General features: G+C 40.8%; 1 protein-coding gene across 1 annotated transcript; it reads left to right on the top strand.

The window, feature by feature from the left end:
- The first annotated feature begins 597 nt into the window (after positions 1–597).
- Positions 598–5726, top strand: hormad1 (HORMA domain containing 1). Its single transcript, XM_047036549.1, has 15 exons — positions 598–816; positions 942–1086; positions 1274–1337; positions 1619–1655; positions 1754–1774; positions 1912–1938; positions 2047–2114; positions 2205–2356; positions 2447–2604; positions 2755–2844; positions 3079–3121; positions 3242–3303; positions 3411–3494; positions 3689–3757; positions 4008–5726. The coding sequence occupies exons 1-15, from the start codon at positions 784–786 to the stop codon at positions 4095–4097; spliced, it is 1143 nt and encodes a 380-aa protein (XP_046892505.1). The 5' UTR covers positions 598–783; the 3' UTR covers positions 4098–5726.
- Positions 5727–19675: the final 13949 nt, after the last annotated feature.

The raw sequence follows: 19675 nt of genomic DNA, 5'->3' as shown, positions 1-19675 counted from the left end.
TGACATCATGATATGGGAGTTCCCATAAGTGATATACATATACAGTAGCCAATGGGCGAATGGAAACCTATCTTTCTATTTACAACAACAGCCAACCAAAGGTCAAAAATCGTAAAGAAATTGTGATTGACTGTACTTCATCCAAAAACGTCGCAGTGGTGAGATAAGGGTCACCGCCAGGTGTTGGGGCTGCACTGCATTAAGCCACAAAAACTATTAATTTATTAATTCAAATAATACAAACGTACATGTAGTTCAACAAAGATCAGAGATCAAAACTTCGTTCAGGGAAAGTTTAAACGATGTAAATAACGGTACATATTTTGATTTCTGATTGGCTCATTCAGCTGTAAAAATTTAGGCGGGTGAACAAGGACAGGTATATTGTCTGCAGCCCTACCGCGGGAAAGATTTTGGCCTCAGAAAGCGTGCAGTTTAGCTACATTGCAGGTAGACATTCAAAATAACACAATTATGTCAGTTGTGTTTGAGTTTTCAGATAGACAATTGAGACACTCGGTTCAATGTTGTCCTTTGTGAGCTATCCAGGCAATGTAATGTGTGTAGATGTGTTGTCTGTGGATAGAACTGTAGGCATATAGCTAGCTAGACTAACTTTGCCTACTTAGTTAGCTAGCTAGATAACTTAAGATAGCCTAGCTTAAGTTTCACCTTGTTTTCAGTGTAGCTCTCATTCTAATTTCTTGCTGAATCCTGTGAATTGATAACTGATTATTTGTAGATCATAATTAAAGACAACTTTCTCTGACAACTTGTCCTGACATGGCATGTGAGCAACGTCTGAGGACCGGCCAAGTAAGTTCCCTAGCTAGCTAGTTAGGAGCTGGTTTTGGGCAACCTGGCAATTAAATACAGTCTTATCTGACTTATTTTTAATCTAATGTCATCCCATTTTTTAACGTAAATTATTTCACTTTTAGGGTACTCAATTACTGCCTAATGTGGTTGCCACAGAGCAGCAATCTTTGATTGTTGTGAAGAAACTGCTTGCCATTGCAGTGTCTAGCATCACCTACCTCAGAGGTCTTTTCCCAGAGAAGGCTTATGGAAGCAAATATGTTGAAGGCAAGAAACACTTGTAATTATTCTATTCGCTTAGTATTTGTTGTCTGTTACTGGATACTTTTTCAGTATCCAAATGTTTATTACTATTAAAGCCACTGTATAATCTTGAATGGAGCATTTGGGAAATCTGATTTAGAGATATCTTTTGCTTGCATTTTCTCCTGCCATCCCTCCACCTCTCCCACAGAGCAAAAAGTGATGATCCTTAGGGAGGAGCGCAGCTGCCCTGGTGCCAGTCAGATTGTACAGTGGTCAGTATCTAGTCTCAGTAGGACATTATAAAATCAATAGCCTATGATTATGATATTGAGCCAAAGCTCTATCATGTTTCAAAGGCCAGAAGGAGACTGAGTGAAATTCTATCTTGGCGAGATCACACTGGTCTTAAAGCAACAGTGTCAGGACACTTTGATGAGTCACTCACTCTGTCTGTCTGAATGGAAGTGTTCCCTTGAAATGTTAGATCATTCAGTATAAATTCACTTTTCTTTCTTTTTTTCTTCTTCTTTTGGTTTTTAACATTACCGGACAGGATGCAAGGATGTTTTGATGCCCTTCAGCGGAAATATGTAAGTCATTACATGGAGTTGTTGGACAGAATAACTGAGTTAGGTATGTTTTGTTTTTTTGTCACATATTTTGATGCATGTTCTTGTCCATCTGATAGCTGCGAATGGTGGTCCTGTCTGTAAGTACATGCAAAACATGAAACTATGTTTAATATAAACTAAATACAAGTTATTATAATTTCATGTTTTGGCAAGTGAACCTTGATTTAATCATTTGTTGTTTTCATTAAATCTGTGTTCACCTGCCACCTTCTAGATATATACAGATCAAGATAATCCAAAGGTAAGATGCAAACCTTGGTAACATCAAACATTATGTTGATAATAATCACCACAATTCTAGACGGTAAGACCTTTACTTTGACTTGTTTTTGGTCTTAACCATTTGTAGAAGGTAACAGAATGCTACCAGTTCAGGATACAGTACACTGACAAGGGACCTCAGATGGACTTTGAAAGGTTTGATGCTTTATTGACTTGTAAATCCGCAATCGGTTAATATTTCATGACAATTATTTTTATCTTCGAAAATATTTCCTTTCCATTAAGCAAAAACAGTAATACAGTGTCCATGATGGCTTGCGGCAACACTAAGAAGGCCAGCATCCTGCTGGTGCGTAAGCTCTATACGCTTATGCAAAACCTGGGTCCCCTGCCTGACAGTGTCTGTCTCAATATGAAACTATCCTACTATGACAACGGTAAGCAACACCCCTCTTCAGTGTACCTCTTGTATAGAGTCTATTTATTATTTTGTGGTCTAGCATTTGTGTGTGTGTGTGCCATCTCAGTTACCCCCGAAGACTACCAGCCTCCTGGCTTCAAGGAAGGAGACAGCGACAGTATAGAGTTTGAAAAGGAACCTGTCAGGTTGACCATGGGTGAAGTGGCCACTCCCTTCCACACACTGAAGATGGACGTGACCACAGAGAGAGGAAGGCTCGAACAGGTAAGGCTGGACGTGGGGGCGATTTGAACCGGGTTTTCGAATATACTGAATGCTACTTTGAATAAGGAGTTGAATATGCATCAAATGACTGCAATGCTACTGCTGTCTGAATGCGAATCGATTGACAGTTATGGTACCCACTTTTCACAGGTGGATGAGGATAAACCTGTCTGTGTCAGAGACAAGTGGACGCTGAAGATGGCGGAGGAGGGGACTGTGAGACAGATCAGCAAGTATGAGGTAGACCTTGGGTTCCCTGGAAAGGAAAATAGATTTTACATAGAGCTGACACAGTTCTATGTGATAAACAATAGTAAGTTATGTCAACATTTCTGTCTATCAAGCTCTGAGTATATTACAAGGTTTAACATAATGCAGTATAATGGGTGTAGAAGAATTACATCACTAACAATAGCCAGACATCACCAGGTGTTTAATTTACCATTATTTCTAATGTATGATCCAATCATAAAGGACGTGGATGATCCAAACAACAACCTTAACTTTGACAACTCGGGTAAGAGCTCCACATAGCTGTTCCTTGCCAAACTCAGTTGCAGACAGTGCATTTCCTATCAATTGCAGTCTGACGCCCATCTCACTTTGTACTGTCTTTTTCACACAACTCCCTTGACAGATATCCTGGTGAGCTGCCAAAAGAATATTGAAGTATGCGAGACAACCACGGAACGCTCTCAGGTGAGTGTGTCAGTTGTGTCACAGTGAAAACAGGAATTAGAGCTTGAAAGGCTCCATGTTATTCAATATCAGTAATCCTGACACTTCCCCTCATCACCGTGTCTCAGATGGACATGGTGGTAAAGAACACCTCTGACCAGGAGATGACCCTGAGCAGGACGAGGAGTGGACGTGTCATCCAGTCGACTACCGTCAGTTTACATTTTATTCTTCTCACATGACTTCTGTTTTTTAATCCCCTCAGTTACAGCTAATTAAATGTGTTTTCTATGACCTGAAAACATTAATGGTGGGTTGTAGTAACAACGGAGGTAGTTACTGAGTTCTTTTGAGTTGGCTGGGTTTCACTTGTGTGATTTACTGCTCGTGTCTTTTTCCTGTGCAGGAGAGGAAGGGGAAAACAGAGGTGCACAGCGTCAGCAAGATGAAGTCCTCCCATGTCCAAGAAAAAATGGTAAGCATATTGGTTGTTGTCACGTAAAATTCCATTGCTTCAGTCCTTCTGTATAGCATGGTGCATGTAGTGTGGTATTTGTTAGCTTGAAAGGTTCGATAGCACCAATTTAAATAATTAGTTTCCATATTGTTCAATAGGAATTTTTAACCCATTGTTTGAACATAGTATTCCCCCCAATAGCTCAACTAAAATTGCAGCAAACTCTTGTGTTAACTGTGGACTTGATCACCTCCTCTGTGATTGGTAGATGTCCCAGTTTGAGTTCCCCTGCAGCCAAGAGGTCCCATCTGTGGCACCAAAGAGACGCAAGTTCAGTGAACCTAAAGAGCGTTACTAACATCATGCTAGATTCCTCAGTTGGAAATATTTTTAGGAAAATACTAGTTTTTAAGCAAAGTATAATGTAACTTAAGTCCCTTATTCAGTTGCTCTTCTCTGTGAGATTCCAAAATACTGTCCACCTATTTTTGTTAATACTGTTAGTTCAATGGTTGCTTTCTAAAATAAGATGGAGTGTGGATAACACTGCTATTCATGTTGTTTTCTGTTGATTTTTGAATGTAATAGGTTTACATATTTTGTTACTTAACATTTATGTACCAAACGGTATCTTTATAATTACATATAGTCTTAATGTGCTTACGTTGGTAAGCCTTATGTTGGTATTACAATAATTGTATTTATGTTGATTCAAAATAAAAGTTATTTCGTTTTTAACAAAAGTCTTAGTTTAGGCGCAGCAGCTTTTACACATTTCAGCAACAAACCTGGTCGCACCTGCATTCATCTTGTGGTTGGAAAAAAGCTTGCTCTCGCTACTGTTGGTAAGATTAAAGAGCCCTGGTTTCCTGTCTGCAAAACTGGTTCTGTTTCTGACACGTTTGCAAACATAAATCATGAAATTGACAAACATACTGAATAGTTAGAAAATGATAGCGCTCCAGAGGGAGAGACTTAACTACATTTGCATGCGATGTGTCTTAAATTAGGCTGTTAAGTGAAAGTGGATTATATCTGTACACACTGACCTTTGGGCAGAGATAAGGGGCCATCAGCAACCTGCCGCCTGGACGGTCGGCTGTGTGTTTTTAATCTCATGTTGTTTTTCCCAGAGAGGGACATTTGCTGATAGACTGCCTTAACCCACTGCAGATCAATACTGGAGGAAGCCTTTGTGATGCATATCCAAACAGGCCCCTCTCTCTCTCCATCAGTCTAGGGAGAGATGGAGGGGAAAGCAAGCATCCATCAAATCAACTCTTACAACCAAACGTAAGGGCTTTGTCTCCAGGACTGAAGAATGTGTTTATGTCATTGACTCTGTTTTTTTTATGGGCACAGGAGATAACATTCCAGTATAAAGAGGAATGGACTGCAAAATCCAGTGCCATGCCCTCTGCACCATTGACAATACGCACACACAGCAGTGAATTGGCGATCTTTATGAGCTGTGAAATGAATCTGGGTTAGCCAACCTTATATTGACTCAATGGTGGCATTTTTCAATAATTTTCCATTTAAACAGCAGGGCTTCTGCTTGTATTGATAAGGTATGAAATGCAACGACAGTTAAAAATAAACTCCCCTGTAGTGTTAAACAATATAGTGTAGTTATTTACCTATGTATCTATGATGAATAGCATCTACCCCGCATACAACATTGGCATCCACCAATAGTAAACATTTTAACTGGCAAATTAATCTTACAATCTTGCTTTATATTGCGTTGAGTGTGCATTATGTAAGGTCTTTTCAAAATACGATTGCTTTCATGGTATTTTAATCATTGGCAGTTGACTGCTTAATGGGATGAAAATAGATTTATGAAGCTATTATAACTATAATTATCGCCATATTCACTCATAAGACAAATGTAAATTAAAAAATGTTTTCAAGTTACTGTATAGTGCTTGATTACATCAAAACCACATCCAGCAAAAGCATTAAAAAGCCCTGTCTCAATAAATTTCACCTCAACCATCCGATCCTCCCTACTGTATATCCCTCTGCATTATTTCTGTACACACGTCTGGAAATAAAATGAATTCAGAAATTAAATTCACGGACACACATTGAACCACTCATGTTAACAGATCAATCAGCTGGTCAAACACAAGACTGTTTTTCAGGCCCCCTCCCCATCTAAGGCTAGGACTAGGGAGCCTGAGTCAATACGAGAAGGCCAGGGCTATCCATATGATCAGCAGGGAAGCCCTTGTCAGACAGACGTGCGGACAGACAGACAGACAGCCTTGTCAATCCCTGGGTCTGATTAAAGGGTGGCTCTGACAGCATATACAGTGCTGTGATTATGCCTGCAGGGCCTATAGCCCCCAGAGGGGTTTTGCGATTTAGGAGAAAGAGTGGGGGGACTGGACATTCATCCCAGAGACCGTGACCTGTTTGACCTTGCCAGAAGGGCAGCAAATGTTTCTGAGCTGATGAACGCCTGTATGGAATAGTGGATAACCCTGTGGTACCATGTACATGAGAAGCAAGAGAGGCTTCTTATCATATACCATAGATAAAAATATATAGAACATAAACAAATCAGGCTGACCCCTTTTGAATGGATGATATCTGAATAAATATGTTTACAGTAAATCTGACATCAATTCAAAATAAGAAAAAAATATGACTTTCCCAACAAAATGTATGTGAAGATAGCACCAAGGATAAAACAATGTAGTAATTTGCTGTTGAATTACGTTCCTCAAATTCACCACAAGGTGGCGATGTTTGGCTGTACAATGTCAGGATGATAGACTAAAACCTGCATACAATGGCGTATGAACCATGGTAAGGCATGTTTTATAGCATACATCAACAGCACACATCAATGGACACCTTCCAGTAGCTTGTTTCAATTGAATACAATGCAGTTGACCACCAGAATCACCATTGCCTGTATGTGACACTACCGAGTCATATTATTGATTTGAATTAGAAATGTGAAAAGGGTCTCTGCGAGCAGGTGTTTGGGAAGCTAACAGATTCAGGGATTTAGCCGATGGTTGTATATGGTCAGCGGAGATGTCTACCTACTTGAAACAGATGCTCAAAGCAATGGGATGTGCTTCTATTGTGATCTGAGTAGACAGCTGAATTGTTTACTCAAAAGGGATCTTTTCTTCAGCTGCTGGCCTGCTCACAATGGCGCCCAAGTTCTGACACCAAGGATTTCTACAGGGGGGGGGGGGGGGGGGGGGGGGGGTTGGGGTGGTGGAAGGGGGTCCCAGGGTGAGCTTCTGGACATACCCCCTTTTTCTCTGTCTCTCTATGTGCTCAGATGGACCTCTAACCCCCACCTTCACTACACATCCACCCCTTCCATTCCCCCAACCCCCTCTTCCCCTAAAGCCATCCGAGGGCAGGGGTTTAAATGTCACGCTTGGCCATCAGAGCACCCAGCCCCCGGCTTGTGTCTCTGGGGGAAAACATGCAAAGAGAGAGAAAAAAGGGGAGGGGAGGGAGACACTTGCCCTCACCTATTGTCCATGACGCTAGGCATGAGTTGCTAACTGACTCCGAATCAAGTGTATCCTCTCGCCACGCGTGCTGTCTTGTCCCGCTTTGGTCAAACACAAAGCTCTTTTTTTTTCATCCATATGTGAAAAGCAGTTTTGGCTATGGTGAATTTGCAAGCGTATTTAAGGACATATAGCTTAAATGTAGACAGCTGGTCTAGGTAGAAATGAGAAATAAACATTTTCATCAGAAGACTCCTTTGTACAACGGTGTGCTCTTGCATGGCCAAAAAATCTATGCAAAATGTAACATTCAATACCATTAGAGGGCTTTAAAATCTAAGGGGCCTCGTCAATGAAACTAACGTCAACCTGAAATACAAGTAAAGGACAAAATATACGAGCTGTTACCAACGTTATCCCCGCCAAGGTCCTGGCCCGTACTTTACTCACTCACAAGATTGAGTGCTTTATGTATTTATTTGTTCTAAATAGTGGCAAACTTGACCTTGAGGAGAGATGTGTGGTCTTCTAACCTATCCTGAGAATCATCCCTGCTGTCAGGGTGCAGGGGGTGACCTTGAACCGCGAGCACAAGCGTAGCTGAGTGCACAAACTCATTTAACTCCTGGGTTTGCTATCGACATGCTGTGATCGTTAACATTATGGATGATGAATAACTACTGACTGCTGTACCTATACGCTAGCGAACCTAGGCTGGACAGGAGAAAATGCAAGCTGATGGTTAGATGACTTGGGCTGACACATCTGTTACAACAGATTTTCACTACAGCGCTGAAGCGAATGTTGACCTAATCCTTACAATGGTATTGTGAATGGTATAGTAAATAAGCATAGGCAGTTTGTGTAAAATACTTTGGATTTCCTTTTACATTCCATAGTGGTGAGTTTAACCGAAGGAATCTCACACAGGTACATAAGTGAATAATGCCCCACAAAATGATAACTGTTATTCAAAGACATTTTCAAAAGATGAATAGTACATTTAGATTAAGGATATTTTAAAATGTAATTGTATTTAGTAGCACATTCATATTGTAAATATAAAGTCTTAATGTTGGCCAGGTCTACAAAGACCATGAAGTAAAAAGCTCTTCCAATCTTATATGTAAATATGTGATTTTCAAATGTAGGCCGTATTTAATCATTTCTCGACATTTTCTGTTTCTTCAGTACTAGAAAACGTCTCCCCTGTGCTACCGCTTTGTATACTGCACTATGCTTAGTTCAGACAGGGGCAGTGTCTCACCGTCCCATACTTTGACCGTTTTCACACAACTAGGCTGGAGGGGAAAAACAAGTTACCTTCCCTGACTCTTCTCTCTCTCTCTCTCTCTCTCTCTCTCTCTCTCTCTCTCTCTCTCTCTCTCTCTCTCTCTCTCTCTCTCTCTCTCTCCTTCATGCAAGAAGCCTGTGGATGCTGACTTCTGCCCTGCTCTTGTTTCCTTCACTTCGGGCTGAATAGGATTTTCATCTCAGCAGGATGCAAGGGCAGACACTTTGCTTCCCACTTGCTCCCTCCTCCCCACCGCTGTGCACAAACACAGGGTGATTTCCATTTCTCCAACAGTCCACCCCACAGCGCTATACCCACCTCAAGGCTAGCCAAAGACAGCCATGGAGATGGGCTCGCCTCAGACACTGCCACTAGGACCTGTTTGGAGCCACAGATGTATAAAACATAACATTTTAAACCCTTAAATTAAGTCCAATCCTACTAGAGCCAACCGGTAAAAGAACAGATTAATTTAGGCCCTAGAGAAGCTAAACTTATCACCTTGGTGCTATGTTAAAACACATACTGCTCCTGAAAAATCGCATTGGATCCTGAACGGAAAGGTGCAGGTGTCGCAAAGCCATAAACGTCTTTGGTTACGTATATTGAGTAGATCAGGCACACTGTTGCAGTATCACAGTATCACCATCACAATTGACCTGTAACATGTGGCACAACTACAACTAAATTGTGGCTGAAATATTGATGCAATAGCATACAAAGCATTAAGAGTGGGGGGCATGAAAGGAGTCAACAAGGGACTGGTCTGCTAATTTCATATGGGAGCCTAAGGGCACATTCCTCCCAGTGAAGACCAAACATATTGACATACTGTGTGTAGAGGGGGAGACTGTATATTATATCAGGTGGTGTTGAATGAGAAAATGGACAGGGTAAAACCACACATCTCTAACACTGCCAGTGTAAATAAAATGCGTTCTAGGCCTACCTCATACCTTTTGTAAAAAAATAGGGCCCAACAGTGAAATATAGGAGCACACTCTAAAATTCCACTTGACAGCTTTAAAATGAATGTACTGTTCCTTTACTTTCTTGTTATAGGTCCGGGTGTATCATTTCGGCTATGAAAATCACAGCACCTTATCACCTTATCAATCGTTTGTATTGGAATATCAGAAGGTCATGTATGGAAGTGAGATGAATTGTTATACAAACCTGGCAAAGAACCTTGGAAAGAGCAGTGACTTCTTGTTGAAGAAGATGGTGGCTTACCATCACTTGCTCCTCGGCTAATTTCTCCAGAAGTGTCCAAAAGCCTTTGTCCTCAGTATACTTTCATTTCCAGCCTCTCTAGGAATTGTGATGACCGTGCCTCGGGGCGACAGAGACACCTTGAGGAGCGCCCACCTTTAAATCCGGCGCTCCATGACTTCAACCATGACCCCTAGCTTGGGGGATCCCTCAGGCGAGATTTAAACGAGCTCCCCCCGGTCTGCTGCGGTTCCTTTCACACCATTACTTTAAAAAGAAATGAATTGGCTGTCCTATAACGGTTGCTTGACAATTTTTATTCGAATAATAGGGAATAGAGAGATTTGAGTAAATGGATACAAATTATAGACCACTTGTGCCGTTACAATACACTGTGCCTCAATTGCTAGCATTTGATTTGGGAATGACAGTGACAGAATGACACAGAATGCTAAAGGCCTCGGAATCGCGCATTCCTTTTCTTTAACAACGTTTCCCAACGCTGTCGCTAAGATCCTGGAGCACTGCAAATACATTCTGCTTTTTATGCCATCTAATTTAAAGTCTTTTTTTTTACCATAAAAATTCGACTCAAATACTATATCTTACATTTTCCAATTATTTTTTTCTCTCGTTTTGCTATTATGGAGGACGGAAGGCGAGAAAAGCATACAATATCGGGATATTGATCCACGCCCATCACTGCAGAAAAAAAGTCGGTTCAGGGGGCTACACAATTCCGACTGGACACAGCGATCGATAACATACTCTATCAGCCGTTTCCATGGAAACTCGCAGGCAGTGAGGACAGAGGCTGTCATGTATTTTATACCTGTCTCTTCCATATAGCATGCCTACGGTGATAATTAAAGTATTAGTAAATAAAGCCCTTGGTTCATAGAGTTATGTTATAAGAATCATTGGGAAAATAAAAATATTATTTTTTGATAGAGAAAAAAGAGAGATGGGGTAGGAGTAATAATCCATGTTAAAGAGAGAGGTAAACAAATATGCCACCATTCATAATTTTAGGACATGTTAAACCAAGAAAAACTGAAGAAATTATTTCTGAAAAACATGCACAGATGACAGCAGTTGTTTCCTGACATTGGAGAGGGCCTCTTTTGTGGTTGACCCCAATTTAGAGGTCGAGCAAGCATGATCAATGTGCTGGCCATTAGCTCACCATGAGAAACTGTACAGGCTAGGCCAGGGAGCAAGCAAAGAAATATGTGGGGTGGAGAAAAAAAGAGAGAAAGAGCGAGAGAGAGTGGGAGAGAGATAGATAGAGAGAGAGAGAGAGAGAGAGAGAGAGAGAGAGAGAGAGAGAGAGAGAGAGAGAGAGAGAGAGAGAGAGAGAGAGAGAGAGAGAGAGAGAGAGAGAGAGAGAGAGAGAGAGAGAGAGAGAGAGGGAGTGGTGGAAGGATTGCCTAGGCTCTCCACTCGGTCAGCATGAAAGTTCAAAATGGGTGCAACCAAGCCAGACATAATGTCAAGAGAACTTGACACCCAGTCAGAATACCCTGGTCTGTCTTTTGTGGGCATCATTGAACTTCTCACACTTTGAAACGAGGGAATTACAGGCTCATAGCACTATGTGGATCTGACTGCCCTAAGTGAGGGGGATAGATATCATGATCTGGGTAGTGTTGATCATGTGTTGTTTTATTGATCGGCAATCGAAACTACTGCTGAAAATGCAGGGCGCTGGAGAATTGCTTGTATGTGCTTGCTACAGTGGCTCTGTTGCACAATTCTGTGGCCACTGACATTGAAGAGAGGGAAATAGCGGTTTCAGAAAAGCATGTACACAACACAGAGACCTGAAGAGCCCTGTTAATCATTCAACCTGTATTTTGCTGCATGATATTAATTTTGGTCCACACATTTCGACCCATCTTGTAATAATTTCAAATGCTGCTGAATCGCAGTCAAGACATCCAAATACAAACCGTATATTTACAATGAATTATAAAAATTAGGACAATGGATCATTTTAAACTGAGTTACGCTAACATTTTTGTTGTTGTTTTCTTACTGTTTAGACCTCATGTTTAGAGCTGTTTATCCAACAGGATTCTATGCACTGGTCCAGGAGTGTGTCAGGGAGCATCACTGCAGTGTGCAGAAACAGAGAGAGCACATCAGAGGCGATGGCTGCCTCTGATTTGTGAACTGTGACAGAGAGCTATTGAGGGGCACGTGGCTCAGTAGTGTTGCTTAGGGGCTCCTGGCCACTACATTGACATTTGACCCCTCTCATTGTGTGTGTGTGTGTGTGTGTTTGTGTGTGTTTGGTGTGGGGGTCCAGTGTGAGGAGCCCAAGTGTCAACCCCCTCCTCATCCTCAAACACACACCCTACCACCCAAACACATTCAACCCCCACTCACCCCACCCCCCCCCACCCCTCGGTTCACCTTATGCCGATCAATGACAGCTTCATGTAGCTTCTCAGGCCCGCAGTGACGTGTGTCCTATTGATTTATCGATATTACTCCAGGCAACCAAACCCAAAAGCCCCCTCTCTCAGTAGGCAGCCAGCCTCCAGCCCAGAAGAGGCATACCTCCCCCTGTGCAGGATGGGCCCATGCCAAGTCATCGAACTGCAGAGAGCACTAGGGATCCTTGAGAGCATCACATTAGCAGCAGAAATCCAAATGGAAAGTTTTTTTGCTGAGCAAAAGACATTCTTGAGAGCCCCTGCTCAGTTTCATAAGACGTGCCTTTCTTGCCCAGACGTTGGCCAGGGACGGAGAGAGACACATGAACTCGCTCACCTATAGGGCTAAAGGCTACTATCACTCCCAAGTTTACAGGATCCTGATATTGTAAAAGGTTATTTTCATTTTGTTTTGTCATGCTTTGGTCTTTGCCTCATTCTTGTGGCTATCACACTCATCTGCCCTATTCTAATTTCAGGGGCCTCCCTCACTCCCATTCTACACTCACCACTACCCCTTCAGGCTCTCTGGTGTCCAGTGAAATACCAGTGGAAAAGGGGGAGAGAGAGAGAGAGAGAGAGAAAGAGAGAGAGGTGGTCAGGGGAGGGAGGCTCAACCATTAGTGTTGTCCCTGCTGGCAGCTGGCTCTAAAAAAGGGGGATTGGAGATCAGTGACCTGGCCACAGTGTCCAGCTGGGGGGTCATTTCACGGCCCACCTCCAGCCACGTGCTGGCCAGCCATCTGGGTGTCCTGCCGCAGCATCCTCCTATCACAGGATTGACCACCGACAAAGGTCAGGAAAGCTGTTGGCTCTAATCTTCAGAGAAACTCTAAAAGGTCAACATTGCAGCTGTCCACTAACACGTTAAGTTTAATGTTTTGATACTCATCTCTAAATACTAGGTTCTCCTTAATGATTTCTGTTTCTGCATCAATCAAATCAAAGAGAGAGAAACTATTTTGTTTGTGTGTCCACTTTTGTAATAAGGATCCCAGAATTTCTGAGCTTCCCAAAAATCAACTCAGTATCCCACCTAAATCCTCTGAGAAGACAAAGTAACATGTCTAACAGGAGAGAAAAAACACTGAAGAAATCTTGTTCACTCTTAACTATCAGTTCATAATAATAATAATAATAATGATAATAATATTTATAATGCACTTCATATTTAGCAAAAAATCTCAGTGCTTCAGGTTAAAAACAAGAAATGGCGCAAAAAAAAGAAATCTGTTTCAAAAAGTTCAGTTTGTTTGCTGGTGAGATGACAAATTGAGAAAAAAAAGTGCATGGAAGTAACTCAGCCCATATGGACAGATTTTGCATAGCCTACCATTCAGTTTGATGGATTTGATCGAGGGAAGGAGATGAACTGAGATGAGTCACCACAACCTTACCCATAATCCTCAAACCACTGCATCCTTCCCCTGTAATACACCATTTTATCTTCAATTGTTAAAGATTTTCATTCTCATCCTTACAACACGGCTAAAGAGCATCAAAGCTCATTGCTGACCCATTCCTGATTGTAAAGGTTAGGGGACCTCCATAATAAATAGAGGTTCTGGTAAAGGTGTCTGTTTTGCTGTGCAGTACATACTATAGCACCTATTAAATCTGGATTCAGAAAATTCAATAATTGTTTGTGTTGTTTAAGAAATGGATCTTTGTGTAACTAATTTGATTCACATGTGAAATACAACAGATGTCTTCAGGTGGTTAGATGTTACTTTCACAATTGCTCAATTGCACACGATACATGTGTACACGATCTTGCACCACTGCTTTCTTCAATTCCTGTACACACCTCTGGCAAGCAGACAGACACAGAAAGAAAAGCAAAAGGATCCTACTTTGATATTTGATTAATTTCCTTTCCTCCACCTCTCACTCCAAACATTGGTTAAAATGGAGGCTTGTTGACAGCATAGATACATCAGCACTTAAGTCAGAGGCCCTTGGCAAGCACAGGCATTTCTTATCCTGTAACAGCATATGCTTAAAGAGCGAGGTGTGGAACATTGAGAACTGCATCGTCTACATTTGGCCACAACAAGGGGGAGGGGAAAAGGTTGGGAGAAAGGGAGGGGGGGGAAGGGAGGGGAGCCTGAGCGAGGTTCGTCCGAGGTGTATCGATTGATTTCCCAATAGCCTCTGGTCCATGAGCCGCGAACCTTGGCCCTGTTGCTAGGTGACCACACCATCCAGGATGGAGAAGGGGGTGATGAAGGGTGACAGCGGAGCTGAGGGTCAACAGGGCCAGTGGTCATTCTAAACTCCCCCGGGACGCCTTGGACATGCAGATAATGCAGAGAAACTGGACCTTGGGCTGTAGGGAGATACACATGCATTTGTCATAGAAAAAGAGAAGTAATCGAATACTTTAGTGGAATCACGTAGTGATATGCGGCAATTGCTTTAAATAATGCTGAAATCAACTGAATATGAAATGTAATGCACTGTACTGTAAATTTTGTGAAACATATTCAAACCACCAAATAAGAAATGTCAACATGGCTGAGGCACATATTGCCTACACACAAACATACAATATACAAACATATTACCAATACAATATTTATGTGCGTTCTCTCATCACACACCATTGAGAAAAAGGACTCTACCAACCTATATAGTCTATATTGACTAAAGAGTAAAGATAGTATTGAAGTCTGAAGCAATTGGTAACAGTCCTTAGAAGGGACAGTTTGTCCAGCATAGTGCAATGCAATTGAAAATACCACTCACCAAGGTTAGAAAATATGTAGTTGGCAAACATATACTTTCAATTGGAACCTTTTTTCAGATTTCCATAGTCTCAAATACTATGATTTACCAGACCTCTGAAGAGCAAACTTTAAAGATCCTTCAAAAGAAAAACAATTCTCATTCTAATGCAATGCACACAAAATTATAGCACTTTTTTAGATTTTTTTTAACTAAAATTCCATAGTTTCTTTCAAGATCACCATTGATAACTGGTGATGGCTCACCAGTGTTGTAATCAGTGTGGCGTAAAATGTTGATTGAAATCACAAAACAATATTGTGATCCATAAATGCGATGTAGAGTAACAAACAAACGATGATCTACATTATACAATATATAAAATATTAGATGCCTTTGAATTTTTTGTACATATTGATCGTTCATTGTGAGATGGTAAAATGATATGGAGGACCAACAAGGGGAAAAATAAAACCACTGGCAAATGTAAAAGGATCTACATCACTTTTGGCTGAGCAGAGAACTTACCAGAAGGCAAAACCACACTGGGTTAAGGTCAGATAGGGGATCCCATGCAGGCGGCCTTAAAAGGCCACCTTGCATTGTAACTGTGTCTGTGTTCTCTCTGTATGAAGAATTTCCCTTCATCCACTGCCATGTCTCTCATGTCTGCCTGTAGAAACACAGACTGTTTTTATTCCTGGGTTAGAATCCATGTCCTGAGGAGGGTAGAAACATCTCCCCTTCCCATTCTATTAATAATATCAGGGGTTGGAGGAATGTGTGTATGTATTTGCTTTGGTGTGAGGCAAAGTGCTCTTTCTTTACTCTTAGTTTCCAAGCCCTGAGCTGTGAAAGTATGTTTCTCTTAAACATTTCTATTCCTATTGGGACTAACCTTTTTCTGCCTTCAGGATTCTGTGAACCTCACTGCCCGAATAATCAAATAACTGTAACACCACCACCACTACTAAAAAATCAAGGGGTATAGAGTTAAGGGCTATGGACATGAAGAGCTCAAGTTCTTGGACAGAAAGGAGTAGGACAGAAGCGACTGTGGAAGCAAATTGAGTTGAGCTTTTCACTCTCGGTAATTAGATTGATGTGACAAATTTGCCCTAAACAGTTTGAAAATGATCATCCATTGCAATTACTAAAGAGGGCCCATGTATAGTGCTTGAACTTTGTGTGTTTATTTGTTTTTATGTGTGTGTGTGGTGTGCTTGTGTGTGTCTGTGTCTGTGTGTTAAGCCTAGGGAGAGTGAAGGGGGTGGATGAGATGGTATCAATCGCCAGACCAGGCCATTGAATGTATTGATTAGTTACCTTTCTTATTAACATGCTGATTAAAGAGAGAAGGGAGAGAGAGCGAATCGGTCGGCAGAAGCAAGACACACATTTGCAGCTCCAATAGAGAGGAGCCTCTCCACAAGCCGGGAGAAAGAGCTGCAGCAAAGGATGCAGGAAGGATTTAAACGGAGAACGAAGAAGAGAAAATCAAGGAGTAATTGGAGAAGTGGAGAGAGAAGCTTGGAGGCTACAAGGCGAGGCTGCAGCCTAGAGGAGGGGTATATGGATACGGCAGGGGCTGACCTGACAGGCAAATAGACGAGAGCAACCCTACCGGCTCGAAATCCCCACTAGCACTGGCTGGACAGCACTGAGCTGGGGAAAGACTGTCTTTGAGAGTGGCTGACTGTCTCCTTCCGGGAGAGATGCATACACTCGCACTGGCGAGTGGCACAGGCCGAGGCAAGGCTTTCATTACCATAACAGAAAATAGAACAGTACGTATGTCACTAATCAATATGGAGATGTTGTGTAAATGGTATTTGTAATGCAAAATGGCAAATGGTCATACATTGTTAAGGAACGTGTGCGTGCGTAGGGAATTCCAAAGATGGTTTTAGATATTTTTAAGGAAAGGGTTTTGATTCCAAGTGGGACTGAAAGGTGTGGAGGGCAAGCAAGGGGGTTGAGAAAGGGGTGGGTAGAGGCGTACGCTAAGATGCTGTGCGTGTGTGTGTATTTATATGTGTATTTTTGTGTGTGTGTATGTGTGAGTGTGTCTGTTTGTCTGTGTGTGTACAAATGTGTTTCAAAGAAAAACAGCAGGAGGGAGAGGGAGGACATTTCATAAGCACTGGCAGGATGTGGATATCTTTCGAATACATAGCTCCACATGCTGTTGCTTTCAATAGAGGTATAGATACAAAATATTCTGCTATAGCCAATAATTTAAAAAAATGCTCAACTTATTCAAATCTAAGAAACAATGGTTGTTTTACAATTCGTCCTGGCTTTGACTGCTAACACTGACATTAGATAATTAATTTAGGTGTTTGTATGCCCCAATTGACAGTCTGTACAGTAGCTATGTATCTTATCAGCTATCCAGTCACAAAGCAGATCAAACTGGGCACAAGAGCACCAGAACAAACAGCCAATAATGAGCCATTATTAATATGATGCAATTAATTATCAACAAAACAACAAGGCCTGCGTTCTGATACTGGATATCTGTACTGTACATCAATATTCGATCAAATTTGACTCAAAATATTCAGCTAGAAACAAAATTACAGCAGGCTATGTTCTCAGCCTTAAGTCCAGATGTTATGTTGCGTTGTAAAACTATAAATCCAGAACAGCTTCAGTCCATCAACAACAACAAAAATGTTTTCCGAAGTTTGCATAACCTCTTGACTTTTAAAGACACCTAAAGCACAGCATTGCATAAATTAACAAATGTTCTCTCGTATTAGCAAGGAGCTCAAGTAATAAACTAATGTCATTAACATAGAGAATGTAGACTGTAATTATTCCAGCTAATAATAGTGAGGCGTTATTTAAATTATTACATGGGAAATAGTTTGGCACAAACAAACGCATATTTAATGTGATCGTATCGATTGACATGCACGCGCATTTAGTCATTCAATCTCACTCCTGCACGCATGCACACGCGCGCACACACACATAAACACACGCACACACAAACACACACACAAACACAATACAATAGTTGGATTGCTGGATAACTTGCAAACACAAACCCACATTCCCAAAAGAAAAAAGACAAAATACACCGTCCAATGACCATTACATTGTTTTTAAAGAAATACAAAAATCTGTCTAATATCCGTTTTCGTTTACATCAGCAAGTTTTTATAAAATGGGCTCTCTCTTGGTCTTGTAAAATCAAATAATTAAATAGAATTTTGAATTAAAATCTTTACATAATAGCCTGTTCCTGCAGTTACAGGTAATAGGTTTTAATTAAATATTACCTCTGGAGTCAAGAGGATATTTCATCGAAAATTTCAGTAGCATGGAAAATGAAAGATTTCGAGTGAATTTCCTATCTCTCAAGATATGATTTTACAGCGTTTGCCACACTTTAACCGCCAGCATACATATAGATGCTCAGACATGCACAGTATACCCTGTTGGATATTTTGACCTGTAAGGTAAATAACTGATTCATAGACCAACTGATTGATTCATGTAGCCTGTGTTGGCCTACAAAAAGGTGGGCCATTTAAACCGATACAAGTTATTCTTGCCAGAACTCTTTAGCGTGTCTCATTTGCGGTTATTCTGGCACAGGATCAATTCGAAAAATCCAAAAGGTATACTGCAGTCTAAAGAGAAATGTAGGCTATTCCTGTTATTCAATTACCTAATTTGTTATTGAACAACCCAATTGAACTGGAGTGGATGCGTCCCAACAAACTAATGTAGACCCCTCTGTATAGCCTCAACTTTTTCAGAAAGTTTAGATTGTAAGGAACTGCTTAATAGACGATTCTCAAAATACATATGACGACTTTAAACGAACCAACATTACCTAATTTTGTTGTTTAAAGTTGTAGGCCTACTCTGATTCAAATGTGTAATGTATTTTCTAATTGTGAGAGTGATACGCCTAAACGGATTTTAACAAGCATGTTATTTGGGAAAACTTAAAAAAAAAGAAATACACAGTTTGTGAGTTTAAAAACAAAACAAAAAACAACAAGATTTTGGCTAAAATACAATTAATTTGTAAAATGACAGTGTCTTGTACAAACTGATTGAGGAAAAATAAAACAAATAGGCAATTCATGGCTGTGGTCAAGGCTTCCAAAGATTAGTTACATTTCATCTTTTAAAAACGTTTTATCCCTCCATTGACAGTCGAATATGACAGTCAATCAATAAAATTATGATTCAAAAATTAAAATAGCAGCCTATTGTTTGAAGTTTGAAAAAAGTCAAAAACTGTTTATTACAACATTTCGATAATGCCGTCTGTGAGCACACCTTTTTTACGTCTAGATTCTCACTTCAGACAATAACCTACATTTCGCATATACATTTTCAAATTTGCCTACCTGCAAATTCCCCTAAACAAAGCCAGTCAAACTAGCCTACTCAATGGCTATGCAGCCTATATCTAAAACACTTCAGTACTTAGTTCATGAAGTATTTTTTTATTCTAGTGTATGAACTCACTTTTGTTATCCGAAATTAGGTTCAGACTATAGGCCCTTTACTGCACATCTGCCAGTTGTTTTGTTTAAATTGAATAGTGTTTGTTGTATGTTTGTTGTTGTATTGTCTGAATGCTGCCATGGATTGTTTGTTTACAACGTGTTAGAGGACGTTTTATAAATGTCAAATGCTGAAATAAAAATAAACGTTTTTCCTTTGTCTGTTTTCAACTGTTTCCTTAATAACTGTACATCGTGGGAAGTATTTTCAATATAGGCTTTCCATTTGCAGAGTT

The sequence above is a fragment of the Hypomesus transpacificus genome, chromosome 2, assembly GCF_021917145.1.
Source record: "Hypomesus transpacificus isolate Combined female chromosome 2, fHypTra1, whole genome shotgun sequence".
Classification (NCBI taxonomy): Eukaryota; Metazoa; Chordata; class Actinopteri; order Osmeriformes; family Osmeridae; genus Hypomesus; species Hypomesus transpacificus.
Note: the sequence above shows the minus strand (reverse complement) of the source record. Positions and strands in the feature narration are given on the sequence as shown.

Coding starts and splice junctions, on each gene's coding strand:
- hormad1 (XM_047036549.1), top strand. CDS start 784: ATGGCATGTGAGCAACGTCTGAGGACCGGCCAA. Junction 1,939..2,046: donor CAGATCAAGATAATCCAAAG/GTAAGATGCAAA, acceptor AACCATTTGTAG/AAGGTAACAGAATGCTACCA. Junction 2,115..2,204: donor CCTCAGATGGACTTTGAAAG/GTTTGATGCTTT, acceptor CTTTCCATTAAG/CAAAAACAGTAATACAGTGT.